Consider the following 20,285-nt stretch of genomic DNA (forward strand, 5'->3'; position numbering starts at 1 on the left):
AAAATGTCGTCTGTTTCTCTTAATACATCACAGTAACGCAAAGGTTTAGAAAGAGACCAATCGAAAAACGAAAACAGCCGTGGTTGCAGTTATAATATGTCCGGCGTGTTAGTTTCTAAAATTGCTATTAGTTTTTAGTTAAATATATTTTAATGTCGCTAAGAATATTTAGCAAGGTTTGTTGCTGCTGTGTTGCAGAACTGGGTGTTACCTGTTTAAATAAACAATGCAGAAGTTAATAAACAGTTAATATACCGACAGCTGACGTATACGATACCGAAAAAGGGTTACTTAAACACCAAACGAACGGCAGTGTTTAGTCTCTACACATAACTTGCGAATATTATTTAATGGTATTAATCAGTTAATGTATTTCTAACAGCAGCATTAAACAATACGTTGACAATTACCAATTGTTAATCTATTTAACTTACGTCTGTACGTGTAGAATCTAACATAAACAACTGCATTGTTTTAATTGTTTATGAATAATGGTATTACAATTTTAATTATCAAATAAGTATTACCGTTAATTAAACATGGCTGGAGCAGAAGCAACTGTGCATAGAATGGTAGTTGAAGCACCTGAAATTCCTGCTAGACTTTTAAAAGGAAGCAAATTTTTAAAATGGAATGGAGACGTGAGAAATTTATTTGTTTTTATTTTCATTTTTAATTTAATACAATTTGATGACTAAGGTGTAAAAATTTCTTTAAATTCAATTTTATAAATAGTTTGAAAATTTTAGATAATATATTTGTAAAGTAGAGAGACTAATCTTTTAAGACACACTAGACAATAAAAAGTACTAAAATACTTACCACAATAAACATTGTTAAACTTATTGATTTGTGGTTTTCTTTTGTAATTGAACAGTAAGTAAATAAATTGGTTATTGAGCCATAAACATAAAAGATTCAGTAAATGAACATAAAACAATACAAAAAAAAATGATTTTTTAAACATTTAAACCAAACTTTTAATTTAAACTTTTTTAAGTGCTAAATTGGTTTATTTTTTATAACTTTTTTTATTTTTAGTATTTTTTTAGTATAAATTGTTTTTTTTTAAACTGTTTACCAGGATTTTACTATTCAGTCTGGTTGTTTTATACCAATATAAATTTTATAACTTATCTTTAATTTGGTATTTTTTAGGACTCTACAGTTGGATTACCTATCACTTTAAGAGTTGATCCAAAAGGATTTCTTATTTTTTGGCAAGAACCAAACAAGGTAATTTACTTTTTATACAAAAAGTAAAAATATATATATAGTTAAAAAATTGTTAAATAATAAAAAATAAATTCTAGAAATTTATATAGGTTTACAATAAAAAAATATTGGTAATTTTTTTAATCTTTATTAAGGTTTGTTAAATAAGCCTTTAATACACTAGCAGGCTTTATGTAAATTCCATAGTAATTTTTCCCTCAAATTTGAAGGACGTTTCCTATTGATCGATAAAAAAGACAAACAAATATTAGATTAAGGTTATATAGTGTGGATTTAAACTGTTTTATTAATTGATTTATATGGGCTGTGTGAATGGCTTTAATATGTACTTAGTCTTTATGGCTTTTACAAAACAAAAACAAAATAAATGTAAATATATCATTATGTGCCATTGTGTTTCTTAGCTTACACCAGCATGTATAATACTTAGGAATTTTTGAACTAATTATCATGAAATGATGTTGGGTTTTTTTGTTTTGCTTTTTGTGAGTCTAAAAGGAAATGTTGGAAAGTGTTATTAGTCATTTTTCACTTTGTCACTAACCATTTCATCACAACATTTTCAAGATTACTTAGTTTCACATTTGAATAAAAAAATTTACTCTAAATTCCACCTAAAACACTTTATAAACAGATTCTTGTTTTAATTTATTAAAATAAAATATTAAATCTTGTTTTAAGGATACTGAATGTTTGGAAATTTCTAACATTAGAGACACAAGATATGGAAAATATGCTAAAGAACCAAAGGTATGCACAGTAAAAATTAATGTTAATTATTTTTGATAAAATCTAAATAAAATATATATTTAAAAAAGTTTTATTTATATTTTTTACTTTTTAAGAAGTGTCAAATTTTGAAACACATTTTTATCTTAATTGCTATAAGTTGTTACTTTTTGCATATAAATCATAGGCTTGTTACTTTAAATCCTAAGTACTGAAAAGGATTTCCTTTCTATATTTACCATGTTAAATATTGACTGACAGGTATGATGATATAGATGGGTTAGATTGAACTTAATCTTTAAGCTTTAACAGCTTTAAAAATACATTAATATTTGAGTTCATTTTTTATTATAGTAGCCTATATAGAATAATATGAAGTGTTATAAATGAATATTTTAAGTTCTTTGTTTTCTATGGCTCTATCTTGAATTTTTTTATGATACATTTTTTGTGAGTTTTTTTATTATTTTTCTTTTATTTTCCCTAAACAGCAAGACAAACTTGAAAAATTGGTTCAAAATATAGGGGTAAGATAATCAAAAAAAAGCTGTCATATTATTTCGGTGCCATTTCGGTGCATGTGGTTAATAAGAATATTAACACAAAATATTGGTGATACACTTTGTGTACTATGCATGTTCATTATGTATTTTTTATGTTGATTTTTGGAGAAAAAATGGTGCATAAAGAAAACAAATCTGTCGATTATCAGATTTTGTCAAAATGTTTTAACTGCATTTTTTGTTTTTTACCAAAATAAGGAAACTTCTTTTTTTGGACACAAAGACTATTTTTTATAGAAATTATTTTATGTTGTATTGTGCTATACTGAGTCAGTTGAATTAGTATTGGGTTGGTATAAGGTGCAGATTGAATGGATGCAAAATTTTGGTGCAAATTTGTATGTATTGTCAAAAATTGGTCAACTTAAATGAAGTTGTTATTTTTAAATTTGATTGTATATGTGTTGATTTTTTATTAAAAACCAGTCATAACCTTTGTATATGATTTGTAAACACTTTTTGTTTTAATTTTTTTTAATAAAATTATCAAAACAAAAAACATTTAATTTAACTTGGTAGTTTTAATTTTTATCTTGGTTTGTAGTAAAGCTTAACTGAAAAATAAAACACACAGTAATATCTAAGCAGTTGCAATTAATAATTTAAACGGTAAGTATTTGCGCAACAGACAATTTTTATCACACCATGCCACATTATTTGCTTTTTGTTTCGAGTTAAAATACATAAATTATTAATAGTTATTCCATATTTGTTAAAAATTTAAAAAAAAAAAATTTTTAAAAATTTAAAAAAATTATATTTTTAGGATCCACAGCTTGGTAAAATGGTTTGTAACTCGAATATTCCATTGTTTGAGAAATGTTTCACTATTGTTTATGGACCTAAACTTGTAGATTTAAACTTCTTGAACTTTGTAGCTGTTGAAGTTAACCCACAAGCTGTTGTCAAGGTAATAATTTTAACGTTATATGTCACCTCAGCATAAAGGGTGTAGTATGTAAATTTTTATAAGTTTGTAGCTTTATTTTTAGTCAAAAATACCCTTCGGAATTTTTTTTTGTAAATTATTTTTTATTTACCAAACTTACTTTTTATAATTTTTTTGAATTCTTTTTTTTCGCATTGTTGTGCTTTTATTTGTTCACTTTAAGCGAACTTACGTTTAAATCAAATTATTATTAAATACTTCCCTTTTCAATTTACATTAATCATCTCCTATTAATATCACACTTTGAAGTATTTGTTGGTGATTAAAAATGTTTCTATTTATTGTATATATCTAAATAAAGGTTTAAAACTTTTAAATATTTAAAATACGGCAATTATACATTTTGGAATTAAAAAATGTTTTTGTATTTAGGTGAATTACTACACATAATTATTACATTCCAAAATATATATTTTCACTTATATTTTTTAATAACTTTTTAGGAATGGGCAGATTTTTTGTTAAAACTTGCTTATCATCCCACCACAAGACACATATCTGTTCAGACTTCTATAGAAAAAGCGTAAGTAACAATTTTACTCAATTTCAAATCTACTAATACTTCTACAAAGCTTTTGTATCCAAACGTTATGGTTGAAGGATCTGTTATGTATTCTTACCATTTTTTTAAACGTTTTTTTTATTGAAAATACTAAAAATAGTTTGTTCTGGTTGATTAAATGACTTTGCTATATTTAGTCTGTAAAAATTTTACCATTTTTTATTTTTTTAGTTTTTTTGACAAATGGTATAAAAAAATGGCAAATTGTATTATTTAATATACATTTAATAAAGTGATATATTTTAATACTGAGATATTTTGTTATGTAATTTTAGAAATAAACTGTAAACATGACATTTAATAAAGACAACATTTACAGTTTTGTTTATTTACTGTAAACACAAGCCTCATTTACAGAAAATCTTGCTAACACTTTTGTTTAGAACTTTCATAACAATTAAAAAACGAGAATTGGGTCAAGTTATTATTGTATTATTTACCGGGTTATTATTTTTCAATTTAGATTCACAAAATTGAAATTGGAGACTAACCAATTTGGAGAAATTCCTGTAAGAAAGTAAGCAGCCCAGTCAATCATTTTTATCTTTAATTTTTTTAAATTAGAAATTACAATTATGACATTTAAAAAGCCTATCCCGATGGTACTCATAATTTTAATGATGCTTAAAAATGTCAATTTAATATTGCAGTCTTGTTTGTATGACACAAAGCACAGTAATTTGTACCTGCCTGGCATTAAATGATAACCACTAAACATCCTGTTTTGTATGTTATTAGGTTGTTAAAAACCCTCGGTGGCCGGTCAAAAAGAGTTGAAAATGCACTTACATCAGTCGGCCTTATTTCTGGAAAGGTAAAAATTCCTTTTTCTTAAAATATATTTTTAGGATTTTGTCAAAAACAAAAAATTTTAAATGGGTTTTTGGTGTGTGGTTAATTTTTCTACTGTTTTTTGAGTGTGTTCAATTTAAAATAAGCAATATTATTTAAACGAACATCACAATACTACAGCTTCGTAATCCCTCTTAAGTAAAAGTATATAAAGTAGGTTAAGGTATAATGTACATTTTCAATATATGCAATCCTTAATTGACTTAATTGGTATGATGGTTAATTGTTAAAGTCAATTAACATTTTTATGTGCCTTTAAGTGATTGGTAATGGTAATTGTTAAAGGGTTCATATTATAAAAAATAAATTTGTATTTATAATACTATAAAAACACAAAAATATTTTTTTAAAGTTTTAATTTTTAATTTTTTAATTGCTTTAACATCCTAGATGTGGGAAGAAAAACAGGTAAAATGACATTAATTTAAGCAGCAATTTAACACACGCAATTTTTTATGATTTTATTTGCAATTAAAATGATCAACATTCAAAAATTAATAATCAATTTAGTATTTTTTCATATTTATATGTGTTTTTAATTTTTGTAATTTTTAATTGGATATATTTGATGTATTTTTGTGATTGTGGACAACTTTTTAATTAAATTTGTGTGATTAATTACCTAAATGTTGTTTGTTGATATAATGTGTTGTGTAATTAGCGGATAAGTTTAATGTAGGAGTTGTGTAAAAGTAAATATTCAGCATATAGTTGTCTGCTTGTGCAATTTAATTTTATCAATTTTAAATTTAATTTATGTCAACTCAGGTAAAATTTACTGATATTTAAATGACTTACTAAATATTAGTTAAATTTAAATACAATTTTAAGTTTAAAAAATTTATAGTAAACTATGTTTTTTTAAATTATTTTTTTGGTATTATTTTAATATGAATTTAGTTTATATACTGTGGTTGACAAAATGTGCTGATGATATGCACTGATTGGCGTCCTGTTATGATTAAATTACCTGATAAATTTCCTGTATCCTAATTATTCATTTATCAAATTCTTACAAAAATTTCATGCATTTGTGTAAGCCTTAATTGAAAAAAAATGTAAAAATTTAAATATTTACAAACTTGAGTAATTAATAAGTAGGCTGTTATTTACTTTTAATACTTCCTTGTGTTTTTTAAGTCTGTAGTAACTTATAAAATGACGCAGCAAATAATTACTTTTATTTGCTGTTTTTGTGGTATTTTTTAGGACAAATTTATATTTTTTTTGCTATCATTATTTTTACATTTACGATATCACAACAAAATTTTTGTAACCACTTTTTTTAAGTGTTTTTTATTTGAAATATGTGTTAGTGACTGAGTTTATAGAAATTTATAGAAATTTACTTAAAAATTAGGAACATTATTAAGTGTGTTAACTTATTATATAACTAGTGAATAAAATTATTTTTGTGTTGTTTTTAGCAAAAGGATCAGACCATTGACCCAACCCAGTTTCAACTAACCCAATTTAAAAAAGTTTTACAACTGAGTTGCCATCGACCTGAAATGGATCTCGTGTTTTCAGAAATGTGAGTTGAGCATGTTATTTATAGTCTTAGTGTATCATGTCGGCCCTTATTTCAGGAAGATTACTACATTATTACCAGCCAATTAACCTTTATACCTAAGCATGGCAGAACACATTAAATGACTGATATTTCCTAATCTTTTTATAAAAAAATTTTTTTAATTCAAAACTAAAATTTTAAGATAATATTTTTGTTACAAATAATTTGTTTTATATTTTTTTACTATCATTTTATTGTATTTTTTATCTAATTGCAAAAACAACCTTAGGCTTTATTGTTATTTCAAGTTAATTTACTTTTGGTTTTTATTCTATATTTAGATTTAATATAAAACATTAGACAATAAGTTCAAAAAAATACTAGACTATCCAGCTCAAACATAATTTGTAAATTTTTTAAGTTATTTTAATTACGCCATTGATGTAACTCTATATCTTAAACCAAATAATTATATTTAATAGGGGCACTGGGGCGAAAAAAATGTACGTCCATCAACAAAAGTTTAAAGATTTTGTCAACACTGTACAGCGCGACCCAAAACTTTTGGAAATTTTGTATCCGAAGAAAACAGATGACCAAGCTGTAGATTTGATTAGAGATTACGAACCTAATCAGATGTTCGCTAATAAAAGTAATTATTATTTTTTTTTGTCACAAAATTATTATTTTTTTCAGTAAATTTGTAACAAAATTATATACTAAAAATTATTTTTTTTAACAAAATGCCTTTAGTTTAATTTTAGTTTGTTGTAAAATAATTTAAAAATTTTATCAGTTATTTTTGATGTTGACCCCTTTAGAATACAAAATTTTTCAAAAAAAGCGACATTCTTCCATTCTATTTTAAGATTTTTCTATGTGGTTTTAAAAACGTGACAATCAGACAATATCAGTTTACTTTAAAGTACTGTTTATCATTGCAGTGGTGCGTTGTGTGTTTGATTGATTGCCATCAAGTATAATAAAGAATAAAATGTAAACATTTCATTACTCATCGTAGTTATATCGCGACAGCTAATGACTTACTAATTAGAAATACAAACTGGAGCAATGATTTTGTGTTGATTTTAATTTTGATTTTAAAGTTATTAAGCAAAACCCAAGACTTTTTATATGTTTTTTTTTGGTTTAAAGTCTTAAGCCTATAAGGTTTCTATGTTTTCTAACATTTACTTAATCAACATTTTTTCTGTAATCCATAGCCTCTAAAAGTCGAAAATATATTTTGAAGTCAATAAACGTTGTTTGTTACTTTGTTTAAATGTATGGTAAAAACAGTTTTTTTCTCATCATGTTGGAATTACCCACATTTTTTTTTAACTATTCAACTTTTTAAAAAAAAAAAATAAATATTTTCCAGGTCAATTAACATTAGAAGGTTTGGATGCTTACCTGCAATCTGACGAAAACCACATTATAGGAATTGAGAGATATGCTGAACATCAAGACATGAGCTTTCCCATGTCTTTTTACTTTATTAACTCATCACATAATACTTACTTAACAGGTATGGGGATTTAAGAATAAAATAATTTAATTAAAAAAAACAGTTTATTTTAAAAATTTATTATTTTTGTAATTAAAATTTTAAAATAAAACTCTTTTTTTAAGGCAATCAATATCGTTCCAAGTCAACTGCTGAGATGTATCGTCAAGTTTTGCTCACTGGGTGTCGCTGTGTTGAGCTCGATTGTTGGGACGGTGACGAGGAACCAATCATTAACCACGGATTTACGCTCTGTTCCCCCGTCTTGTTTAGAGAAGTTATTGAAGCGATCAACGAATGTGCTTTTAAAACTTCCCCGTATCCTGTTGTGTTGTCATTCGAGAACCATGTTGACAAGTAAACTATCACATTGTTATTTGCATTGTTTTTGACATTGTTTAAGACTCTTCTCACTATCATTATACTTTTATAATATTGTAGTGTGGTTTTATTGTTTTTGCCCATGGTTTGTGTTTTTAAAATTGTTTTTAATCAAAATTTTCACATTATTTGTTACTTTTTAAATATGAACATTATAGGGTATGTTTAAGTACACTATTTGCACAAAGAATAAAATTTAAACATTGTTTTTGGAAGAATTTAATTTATTTTATTTTTTAATCTTTTTTTTATTTTATCAGCCCCCAACAACAAGCAAAGATGGCGCAATATTGCAGGGACATTTTTGGAGACAAGTTATTAGTTGATCCTATCGAAGGTTTTAACGTAAGTAGTTAAACAAAAAAATTGATTACATTTATACTTCTTGATGTTGAACATAAAATAATTTAAAAGCATTTATTTTTTCATGTTTATCAGTTGTTAATATCTATATTTTTCATTAAGTTTAGTGCTTATGGATAATTTTTGTATTTTATCGTTTCAGATTGAACCATGTAAACCGTTGCCACCCCCCAAAAAATTAATGTACAAAATTATTGTAAAAAACAAGAAACAAAAAACTACAGTGCCAGGTAGTTAATAATATCAAATAGTTTTAAAATGTTTTTCAAAATTTAAATATATACATTTTTTATAAACTATTTCTTGTTATTATAATGAATAAAAAAAAACGGTTTGGTTGAAAAAATTCAACTTTATTTTGTTAAATAAAAAAATGTTTATTGGAAAGTTATTGATTTTGATCAAATAGTTTGATCAATTATGTATACTAATTTCTATAAATTTAATTAACCCGAGTCATTGGTCAATAAATTTACCCCATAATCTTTAAACATGAAAATTTGCGCATAGTTTTAAATATTAAAATGGGTTAAAAAATATATTAATTAAAAAATTAAACGTAAAAAAATATTTATAGTTTCCAAACTTCAAGATAAAGAAGAAGTAAAAGGTAAGAACTTGAAAAATATTTTTAAATTAATATTAAAAGTCAAAAGATATTGAATCTATATTTTTGAAATAAATGAATAAATTTTGCATGAAAGGCACGGTAAAATATTTAATCCCACGATAAAATAAATAAAGTAGACATTTGTAATTTGTCTCCTAGTAACTAATTTTAGTAATAAAATTTGGAAATTATTTAATATTTAAACAAATATTTTTTGTTTTACTTGTCAATTTATTTTAGCTTTTTTTGTTGAAAATTATTATTTTACATTTTCATCACCGTTTTGTTTTAAAAAGTATATCATTGACATGGCTGCCATGTGCAATGCAAATATTTGTTTTTATTTTATTTTTTATTTTTGCTCGAAAATCAAAAAGAACCTAAACACAAGAGGGGGTCAAACGCATCAGAAATCAATATAACTTTGTCGTCGTCGGCAACTAACTCCCCCCAGAGAAACCTTCATTCAAGAACAGTTTCATCAAATGCACTACATAGTCCAACAAAAGCCCCCCGTCCATCAGCGAGGTCGCAGTCAGCGGCCTCAAGTTTATCAAAACCAATTTCCCCCCTCGGACATAAACATGTCACTACCCCTGACACCCCTACGAACTTCCTAAATGGGTATGGCCCTGATGGGGTAAAGCGTAAAGCCACGTTAAAATCTTCATCTATGGAGAGAAACACAATATTAGAAGAACCAAACTCAGGTTTTTTGTTTTGTTAAAAATCAATAATTTGTAAGTACATAACTGCAATCAGGGATATTTAAGATCTTTAATTTTACAGGGCAATTTTTCATCTTTTGATTTTTGTCATAACGGTCATTTTTGCATTTTTGCATGTTATTATGTTGTCAAGTCCATAATGTCTTAAGTTTAATATCAAATCTTTAAAGATTTTAATAAATTAAATTGACTAACCTAAAAATTGATTATTAAAGCAATTCCTTTAAAGTAATTTGAAATAAAAATTACTTTAATATCAGTGATTTGTTAAGCGATATATAAATTTCTATATTATTTTGTTATTATTTTGATTTATTCTTGATGTGGGAAGGCCAACTTTTTATAAATGGGCTTCTTCACCAAATTCTTTATTTATTTATTTTTTATTAGATGATACTAAAACAGAAACTGTTGAAACTCCACAACCAACTGACAAAGAAGATAAAAAAGAAAGTGATCAAAAACCAGAGGTCAGAAAACCAACCATAAAAGAGAATGGGGAAGAAAAAAGGGAGATTGTAGAAGAGAAAAAGGTGAATGGAGAGAAGGTGGAAAATGGGGGAGGGAAACCCAAAGATGAAAATGAAGAGCAAAAAACAGAAGAAAAAGATGGTGAATCAAAGGAAACAAAAGTTAACACAACTATTGGTTAGTTTGTAAAAAAATTCAAAAAATTTTTCTAAACTTAAAAAAAATTCAAAAAATTTATAACTTTTGGTCTAAATATATATTTTTTATGCAAAAATTGGGGGTTAAGTTATAACCATACCCATATATATTAATTTAGTAAATGATTAAACTAAGATAAGACTTAAGTGTTCCTTGAAATTTGATTGTAAATTATGCTTATCAAGTGCTTTTTTCAAGTACAATGTCACATGATATCATATGTAAATTTTCTTTTTTGTTGATGTAGTAATTTATGTTTTCCTTTTTTGACATGGCTGTCAGTTTACCAAACAAATATTCACAGAATTAAGAATATATTTTTGTTATTTTCTTGGATTTTAAAATTTTATAATTTGGTTTTAATTTTCAATTTTTTTTTTTATGTTTAAAAAATTTTTATTTCTAAAATTTAAAAAAAATATTTTTACTCTTTCCAAAGATGAGGAGGATGATGACAGTGAGGATGAGGGAAGTTTGAGCAACTTGGAGTTTGAGGAGAATGCGAAGGAATGTGGTACAGCATTGAAGGAAAGTAAAGCTTACGAGGCAATGTCAGCTCTGGTGAACTATGTTCAACCTGTCAGGTAAAAAGTTTTCAATTTATTTTTTATATAGCAGTTGATTAAAATTTTAAGTTTTAGTAGAATCAATAAATTAATTTTTATTAATATAAATCTGAAAAATTTGGCATATATCCCTTTAATTAGTTTAATGATGTTGTAAAATGTTAAGCTAAAATGCTAATTTGCATTTTAAATGTTTATCTTTTCTGTTTAGTGGAACTATAAATATCTGAAAAGTTAACATTTATTTAGTTAATTAGTTTTAAGAAGATGTAAAATGTGATTAGTTTTAAGCAGAATTACTAATTTACATTTTTGAAGTAACAACTAATTTTTTAAGAAATTTTTTTACTTCTAAAAAATGTTTTGTAATAATGTAAAAAGAATCTTTATGTTTTTTTTTAAATATTAGAATGATGACAGAAGTTACAAATACTTATATAAATGCTTGAAAATATGTTTGGTCTAATTCTAATTTTTTTGAAATCACAAAATAAATTTTTTTGTAAAATGAAAAAAATATCCTTTTAATAAAAAACTTTAAATGATTGTTACTGACTTTAAAAAAAAATTTTTTTTTAGATTCAAATCTTTCGACCAATCAAAACGTCGCAATCGATCACATGAGATCTCCTCCTTTACCGAGACAGCGGCCATGCGGATGTTGACTTACTATCCTCGTGAGTTTGTTAGTTACAACCGTAGGCAGACGAGTCGTATTTACCCTAAAGGTGCCAGAATGGATTCTTCGAATTACATGCCTCATGTGTTTTGGAATGCGGGTTGTCAGTTTGTGGCATTAAACTTTCAAGTTCTAGGTAAAGTACAACAACTTTTTTAAAACTAAATTATTTTTTGATAACGTTAATTTTACTAAAAGGTAATTTAGTCAAAATTTTACATTTTTTAAAAATTTTTGTATTTTGTAGAAAAAAATTTTTAAATTTTTTGTTTTGTATTTTTTAGACTTGCCGATGCAGTTGAATCTTGGTTTGTTTGAGTTTAACGGAAGTACTGGTTATTTATTAAAACCTGATATCATGAAAACTATCGGGCGACAATTTGATCCATTTTCCAAAACCATAGACGGAGTGGTTGCTACATCTATTTCCATCAAGGTTATTTATTTAAATTTTTTATGCAAATTTTTTATAGTTACACCTGTATTTTGTGTATTTTGGATTATTTTTCCAATAATCCATTCAAGGTCATTTTTAATTTTAATGAAAAATGGTGTGATTTTGTATATTTTAAGCTATTTCTATTTGTTTGGTTTAAAAACACAATGTGAAAGGCAAATAGTGTGCGTGAATATTAAAGCCATTTAGCCTAAACTGTTATGCCATGATCGGTTTACCAAACTTTTGGTCTTTTTAATATCTTTTATGATTTTAATTTATAATTAAATAAAAAAAAATTAATTTTAAATCTTAAAAATCCATTTTTGTTTAGATAATATCAGGACAGTATTTGTCTACATCGAAGATAAGTACATACGTTGAAGTGGAAACATATGGTTTACCAGAAGACACAAACCGCAAGAAATTTAAGACGAAAACGATTGACAATAATTCGATCAACCCCCACTACGATTCACCTGCTTTCTTGTTTCAAAATGTAGATTTTTTTAATTTTAAAAGTTGAATTTTCGTATAAGAATTAAATATTAATATCTGTTTAAAATTTTTACAAAAGTTTATTATTGTTGTTTACAAAAAAATTTCAATATCTTAACGCTTTGGCGGAAATTTTTAGATTATCTTGCCTCAGATGGCTACGTTAAGAATAGCAGTCATGGATAACAGCAACAACTTAATTGGGCATCGATTGTTCCCCATAGAAGGCATAAGACCTGGTTACAGGTAAAAAAACAGCCAATTTAACACTTTTTAATTAAAAAAAAAACTTGTTTTTAGTTTGTAAAAATTTAAAAATACTTTTTTTTTTAGGTACATTACACTAAGGAATGAAGGGAATCAACCACTTACAATGCCCTCACTTTTTATTCATCTTGAAGTAAAAGATTTTGTGCCTGAAGAGTTACAAAGTAAGTTTTTAAAACAGTCACTAATATAACTACAGCATATGTTTTATTAGGACTGTGTAGCATTAGTTAAATATAACTGAAGATATTTTTACGAGCATTACTATCAAAGTTATGTGAAAATATAATACAGAAAATAAATTAAACAAAAATAGTTCTTACATGCCTTTTTTGTTATTTTTTTTCTTTTTAAATTTTAATTTTTTTCTATAGTGTTTTCTGATGCACTTGCAAACCCAATCAAATATTTAAGTGATAAAGATAAGGAAGAAGAAGTTAGACAACAAAGAGGAAAGGCTCTCAAGCTATTAATGGACAATGAGGAATTTGAAAAACTTCCCCCCATTTTTCCACAGCGCAGTAGTGCTGCTAATAGCATGGTGACAAACATTTTGTATTATATTCACTTTTAAATAAGTTTTTAAAATATTTTTAAAGTAAATAAAAAAAAAATTTTCTGTAAAATTTTTTTTATTTTTTTGTAAAAATTTTTAAATTTTTTTTGTAGAATGATGGGTCTAAACCGTCACCGGGAAAACCCCCTGGTAGACCCAATAGCATAGATTCTTTTTCTTCGGGCCAGAATCCAAACAAATTACCCCCTTTTCCCTCGGGCAAACCCCCACCACAGAAAAGTCCAGAAATAGACTGGGAATTTTGTGAGTTTTTTTTAACGTGGTTTTAAGTATTTATATATTTTTTTAATTATTGTGTTGAGTTTTCAAAACTTTTGTTTTTAATTTTTGAATTTTAGTCCAGAGTTTCGAACCCCAGAATTTGAATGACATCAAATTGGGAAAACAATTTCAGAAGCTTGTCAAAGAAGAAGAAAAGAAATTATCTAAAGTAATGAAAAAACATAAGGAGGTAAATAAACCAATCTAATCACTATTCTAAAAACGTAAAAGTTCTATTGTTTTGTTTTATGAATTTTCACAAAAATAATCATCTTTTTAGGAATTTACAAGATGTTACAAAGAAATGTTTCCTTCCGGCAGAAAACCTTTTTTCAGTTTAAACAGAAGAAGCATAAGTTTGTTATTTTAAATTTTTTATTAATTAATAAGTCTAATAGGAACTTTAGTTAATTGCCTGCACCACAAATGGCAGTTTTTTATATTATTGTGGCCTTTTAGTAATTATAATTATGACAGTATAAAGTGACGATGATTTTAATTATGACATCACAGATTCTTCAATGTCATCAATAGACACCAATCCTGCTCTACCAGAGGAGGCAAAGAAAGATGAGTTGATTAAACTCCTCAAAGAGCAATTTAATGAAGAGAGGAAGATTCAAATAGAAGATGTGCCTAACGTAAATTTGTTTTTATATTATTTTAAATGAAATTTCCGAAAAAATTATGCCAAATTTTTAAAGATATAAATAACACATTTTAAATGAATTTTTAGTATATAGAAAAATTCGGGAACGTTGTAAAAATAAATCAGCAGCAAGAAAGGAGGAAATTGGAAGAAATCAGCAAAATGTATTTTAAAACTTAAAAATCTAAATTTTAGCTGCTTTTATTTTTTATTTTAATTTTTATTTCGTTTTTCAAAATGCACGACATACAGCATCTAAACTATTTAGGGAGGAGACTAAAGTCCAGAAGCAGAAAGATGTGGAGAAAGAAGCTAAGATGAAGATGATACCGGTTAATTTGTCTCCGGATCAAATCCTCAAAAGGAAAAAGGACATCACGCAAAACCACATCAAAGCTTGTGTTAATATTCGCTCAAATGTAAGTTTAAAAAATTAAAAATTTAATTTTTTATAATTTTTTTAAATATTTTTTTGTTTACTTGCAAATGTAGTTAATTGCAAAACAACATAATCGTGAAAACGGGGTAAAGGAACAACAGGACGAGATATTCGGAAATCTTGAACTAGAAAGAAAAAATGTAAGCATCTAAAAACCAATTTTGTAAATCTCTTTTTTTTTAAATAAATTGCAAAATAAATTTTAAATATTTAAAAAAAAAATTTTATAGATGATGGAAAAAATTGATCGTGAATATCAAGAAAATGTGAACAACGTAAACAAAATTTATGAGATTCGGCGCTCAGAACTCACTTCAAGTAAGCCAAAACGACACAGTTCATTTTCTGAAAATAACTGTGAATTTATTACCTATTTATAACAACATTTTTATACATTTTATGATAAAAAAAATTAAAAAATTTTTCAGGATTTTTTAATTAAAAATCGATATTTTTTTGATTCATGTTTTTTGTTTGCAAATAGTTTTTTTTTATTTTATTTTGCTTTAAAGCTGCCTTTAGTTTAACTACTTTTTTTCTGTCTGACATCAGGTTTTTTGCACTACTTTATGCTATCTATATTTTCTATAAATTTTCTTTTTTTCAACTTTAAAATTTTTGTAAAATTATTCTAACAAGTTTACTTTAAATGCTAACACTCGCCAAACCTATTTTTTAACAAAATTCTAACTTTTTTTAAAGTATAAAACTTATTTTCACTAACATTTAAATTACCTTTATAAAATTCTAAAACTACGAAAATTATATATAATATGTCTAAATTTGAGCTACAATTTTTTTTTAAGTAATGATATTATATATTAATGCATGGTTAATATCCCCTTTTGATTTTTACATTATTTTTGTAATATTTTAACAACAGTTAAAAACCAGTAATAGCTTTATTTAATTAGCAATATTTTTTTGCATGAAAACCTAATTTTTTGGGGGAATGTTTTTCTATCATTATTTCATTGTCAATTTATTTTGCCATTTTTGAAAAATATTAATTTTATTTATTATATTTTAGTTTTCGAAAAAAAAATTGTTATAATTATGTGATTTGTTCAATTCAGGTGCTAAAAAATGTTGTATAATTAGATTTAAATTGTACAATTATTTGAAAATTGTTTTTAATATTTCTATGTATTACTTCTTATTAATTGCACTATTTTTTTCAAAATGAGTTTATTATAATCGACGAAATTCCTTAATTTCATTTCTTCTTTCTTGTACTTTTTATTGTAACAATTTAGTAATTTCTCAAAAGTAAATTTAAATTTTGTAAAATCTTCAACTGATTCTAAAAATAGTTAACTTTTACTTTTATTTATTTTCAAATTTTTTTTTACAAAATGCTAAATTTTAATTAATAAACTTCTTTTTTTTTAAATTTCTTAATGTATATTATGTGACCATTTAAACTATAACTGAAAGTGACATTTTGCAAAATTAGCCTTTTATCTTCCCACTCATTACAAACAATAAAAAAAGGTAAGAATATATTTTTTATATATTAAATTATTTTGTATAGATTTTTATGTATACATGCTTTTTTGATTATTTTTTACACATGTTAGTTAAATCATTAATGTGTTATATTATTTCTGCATGATAAAAAAATGAATTTTATTTCTAAAAACAATAAGTAAGACCTTTTTATATTTTGTAAATTTGCATTTTTCATATCGATGTAAAAAGAACATTTAAAATTTATTTATTTTTTGCAAATTGTTTTTGTTTTTATAGGGCTTTAGTTATATATTAAAATTCAAAATTTTTTTACTTTTGTATAAAATGAAATTTAATAAATTTTTGCCAACTTTTAGCGCTTAAAATCCCTTCAAGATCCGAAGAACGAAGAAATTCATCGGGTCAAATGTTTCACAACGGAATTTAATTTTACCAAAAATTTTTTGTAGTCTAGAAAATTTTAATTCTAATTTTTATTTCTGAATTAAATTTTTTGCAGTAGTATCAAAAGCTCAGAATAATGGGCTTTGCACTTTTATCAACTCACTTATTTTGTTTTTTATGCACATTTTGTCAATATATACGTCAAATTTTTTGCAAATTTAAAATTATCTTGTATTTTTGCTTATTCCTTTTTCAGTAATTAAAAGTTTTCATTTCATGGGTTTAATTTGAATTGCATAATATTTAATTTGGGTAATTTGTACAAATTTAAATTGTAATGATTTTATTTGATAATTTATATAACCAATTTATGATTAATTGTGTAATGTAACTGAACTGCGAACAATCAGTAATTTTATAATTTGACAAATTTGAAAAATCTAATTTTTTTTTCATTTTTTCCAGCTGGTCACCTATTTGTTCATAGCAGTTCAAAAAGTTAAAAAAAACCTGGTAAAAATATTAGCAAATTTGGTGATTTAGTTGTAGCTTATCTTAATAAGGGTGGTAAAAACAAAATAATCTTGTTTTTACAAAACTTTTATTTGAAACAAAAAAAATAAATTTTGACTTTTATCTAACAGGTGAAATGGCATTAGTGTGTTATTTTTAAATGTTAATTTGTGGTGTTTCGTGGTATTTTAGTTGGCAAAATAATTTTTGTGTAGTGCGTAATATTTTGTATTTTTTTGGTGTATTTAGCTGCATGTACTGCATGAAAAGTTTGTGCATGTTTATTGTAAATTTCATTGCTAGTTTCGAGTAATTGCTGACTGTTTTAAACTTGATTAATCATTTTTGCTTTCAAATAAAAACAGGTGATACAAGAAGAAAATCCGATCCATCCAATACTTTACCTTCAAGAAAGAAATTATCGCTTTTTAAAGCCAAATCGTTGCAAACAAGTTAAAAAAACGAGGCCATATTTTAAAATTTTGTACTTGAAATTTTTGTACAATATTTTTTCTGTGTGACATTTTAACCCATTTGATAAATAGCTGTTTCATTTATTTATTTTTAACGTTTTTACAAACTTTAAGGTGTTTTGAAATTTAATTTACAATTTTTTGAAGCATTTTCATTTTAGTTATCACTTTTCTATATCAACTTATCATTTTCTTAAACTAAAGACTTCATTAAAAAAAGGTTAATATATGTATATATTGTACAATCAAATTTTTAAACATTATTTCCAAATTAAATATTGTTAAAATATTAAAATTGTAGATTATTAAGTGCACTTAAAGATAATTTGTTCAGTAATTTTGTGCAATAGTTTTTTTATTATTCTAACTAACTTCATAAAAACAGGCCTTACATTTTTGTTGTAAATTTCAACTAATATTAGATAAGTATATTTTTAAATGTACCTGATTATTATCATATAGTACAAAATATTTTACTTGTTATGAAGCATTAAGTTAAATAATGCACTTCAAAATGTGACAAATTTTTGCACACAAATTCCTATAAAGGGTATATTTTTAGAATTTGTTTTTTTTCCAAAATTTTGATGTTGTAAAAATTTGTGCATTGTGTTGACCAAAATGTTTATTAGGTACATTTCAGTTATATAGTCCTGTTAATCATATATACAAACCAGTTACTTGTGTTTATAAACTGGTTTTGTATTTTTGTATCTCAAATGAAACAATACATTTTTGTGTTTTTGTGCAACATTTATGTTTATTTTACTATGATCGAAATTTGAAAACGTTGCGAATAAGCGGTAGGGGGTGCGCTGTTTGTTTTTTGTATATATCTGATTATTAAAATTAAATGTATTGGAAAATAAGTGTGTTTCGTTACTGGTTGGGTTTAATTGATTTTTTTGTATATATCTTTATCATCGATGTGGTGAAGTCAAATTCGAGACTTAAACATAGAGTAACATCAGTTACTTTGACCCAGTCTCGAGTTGCCTGTGGCAGTTTGGGATATTATATAGATTATAATTGTCCGATAATTATGCTGCTGATTAAGTGCTGCCTCAGCAGGAGTTCATACCATTTAAAGTGCCTTACTCAAGGTTGCTACAGCATGAGATCAGTGGGGATTGAACCCACGACCTCATGTATGGTATAGTAATTAATTGATTTATTTAAATAATTTGAACTTGTTTGACAAATTCAAATGTTATATGTGTAAAAGCAGTTTTAATATAGATTTTACAGTTTAATTATAAGCAAAAATCTCAATGAAAAATTAATAAATAAAACTAAAACCATTTTATCTGCTTTTTTTTAGTAAACTCGACTTTTGCTAAAATCCAATTTTTTTACGAAAGCGAAACATAGCTACGTCACTTTGGAATGCAGCGTTCAATTACCTAAAGCGCCCTGTTTTTCGCTTTTTTTAAACTACGTTTTTCAATATCACATTTTGTAAACATGAGACAATTTTATTTTTAGTTCAATTTACTATATTTTAACAAAAACAAACTAAGTTGATTTGTTTGGGAAAGAAATTTAATTTTCTTTGCGGAAAGGATTATTTTAATGCAGAAAAAAATGACGTCATCACTTTGTCATAAATACATCAAGACTTTGCAGTATTTAACCAAAGGTAAGCCCTTGCAAAATCTTATAAAAACATTAATATTTAAAATTAAGACTAATATACTTTAATATTGTATTATGGTTAATCTTGTATTGAATTTTAATGACTCATTTTCATGCGCTCATCAGCTTGGCTATTTTATTTTACCACCACCTACAGTAGATCAACGTAATTGCATTGTCGTAAGTAGATCAATTTAACTGTATTACAATTGCGATGTACGAGTAGTGCGACTATTTTAGTTAGGTTTTAAGTTTTTCACCATGATTTTTAATAGTTGTAGTTTCGATTTAGTGCTAAATTTAATTTTAAGCATATTACATCTAAAGTAACATCAAGACTTAACGAAAAATAGTAGGCGTTACTTAAAATATTTGAAAATTTACATTCGCTTTGGTTCAGTGACTATTTTTAAAACACAAACAGAAATTTATTTCGTCAAACTTGAATTATTTAAAGTTGTTTTTTTAATTATTTTGCGATCGTCACGGTCTATAAAAAAAACGAATCCGTCGTTTAAAATCCATGTCGCAACAAAATAATTATTTGTGTTCAGGTTCGGTAAAGCTGACTTAAATCAAGTTAGTAGCGAGGTTTCGTTAATGAACTAAATTAAGAAAGACATGTTGTAATAGATAATGTAATTAATGCTATATTTTGTAGGTGGTTTCGTCACAGAGTGATCTATATTTAAACTTTATCTCTTTCAAAATCATCATACGGTAACTTGCAAGGCGGAAATGACGTCTGAAAAGTAGGAGTAAATATAAAACTA

At 25.4% G+C, this 20,285-nt stretch overlaps 1 protein-coding gene across 6 annotated transcripts; it reads left to right on the forward strand.

Moving 5' to 3' along the window:
• The first annotated feature begins 387 nt into the window (after positions 1 to 387).
• Positions 388 to 18,737, forward strand: LOC145753915 (1-phosphatidylinositol 4,5-bisphosphate phosphodiesterase beta-1-like). Of its 6 annotated transcripts, XM_082570449.1 has the most exons (34): positions 388 to 641; positions 1,159 to 1,236; positions 1,918 to 1,986; positions 2,457 to 2,492; positions 3,295 to 3,438; positions 3,921 to 4,000; positions 4,503 to 4,556; positions 4,778 to 4,853; positions 6,319 to 6,425; positions 6,887 to 7,056; positions 7,786 to 7,932; positions 8,037 to 8,268; positions 8,553 to 8,637; positions 8,798 to 8,885; positions 9,233 to 9,265; positions 9,643 to 9,975; positions 10,384 to 10,641; positions 11,102 to 11,246; positions 11,808 to 12,043; positions 12,192 to 12,343; positions 12,678 to 12,842; positions 12,981 to 13,087; positions 13,175 to 13,272; positions 13,483 to 13,649; positions 13,778 to 13,928; positions 14,024 to 14,136; positions 14,227 to 14,302; positions 14,460 to 14,587; positions 14,683 to 14,759; positions 14,864 to 15,014; positions 15,088 to 15,174; positions 15,265 to 15,352; positions 17,357 to 17,404; positions 17,770 to 18,737. In XM_082570449.1, exons 1-33 carry the CDS (start codon positions 540 to 542, stop codon positions 17,392 to 17,394), a joined length of 4,071 nt encoding a protein of 1,356 aa, XP_082426575.1. In that variant the 5' UTR covers positions 388 to 539; the 3' UTR covers positions 17,395 to 17,404; positions 17,770 to 18,737. The 6 variants fall into 6 exon arrangements, with proteins under 6 accessions (XP_082426575.1, XP_082426572.1, XP_082426573.1 ...); XM_082570446.1 differs by lacking the exon at positions 17,357 to 17,404; XM_082570447.1 differs by lacking the exons at positions 17,357 to 17,404; positions 17,770 to 18,737 and adding an exon at positions 16,864 to 17,347.
• The last annotated feature ends 1,548 nt before the right edge of the window (positions 18,738 to 20,285 follow it).

The sequence above is a fragment of the Corella eumyota genome, chromosome 5 (genome assembly GCF_963082875.1).
Source record: "Corella eumyota chromosome 5, kaCorEumy4.1, whole genome shotgun sequence".
NCBI lineage: Eukaryota > Metazoa > Chordata > Ascidiacea > Phlebobranchia > Corellidae > Corella > Corella eumyota.

Excerpts from the sequence above, each read along its gene's own strand:
- LOC145753915 (XM_082570446.1), top strand. The coding sequence starts at position 540 with ATGGCTGGAGCAGAAGCAACTGTGCATAGAATGGTAGTTGAAGCACCT. Across the intron at positions 2,493-3,294 it reads AATTGGTTCAAAATATAGGG|GATCCACAGCTTGGTAAAAT; the intron begins GTAAGATAATCA and ends TTATATTTTTAG. Across the intron at positions 7,057-7,785 it reads TCAGATGTTCGCTAATAAAA|GTCAATTAACATTAGAAGGT; the intron begins GTAATTATTATT and ends AATATTTTCCAG.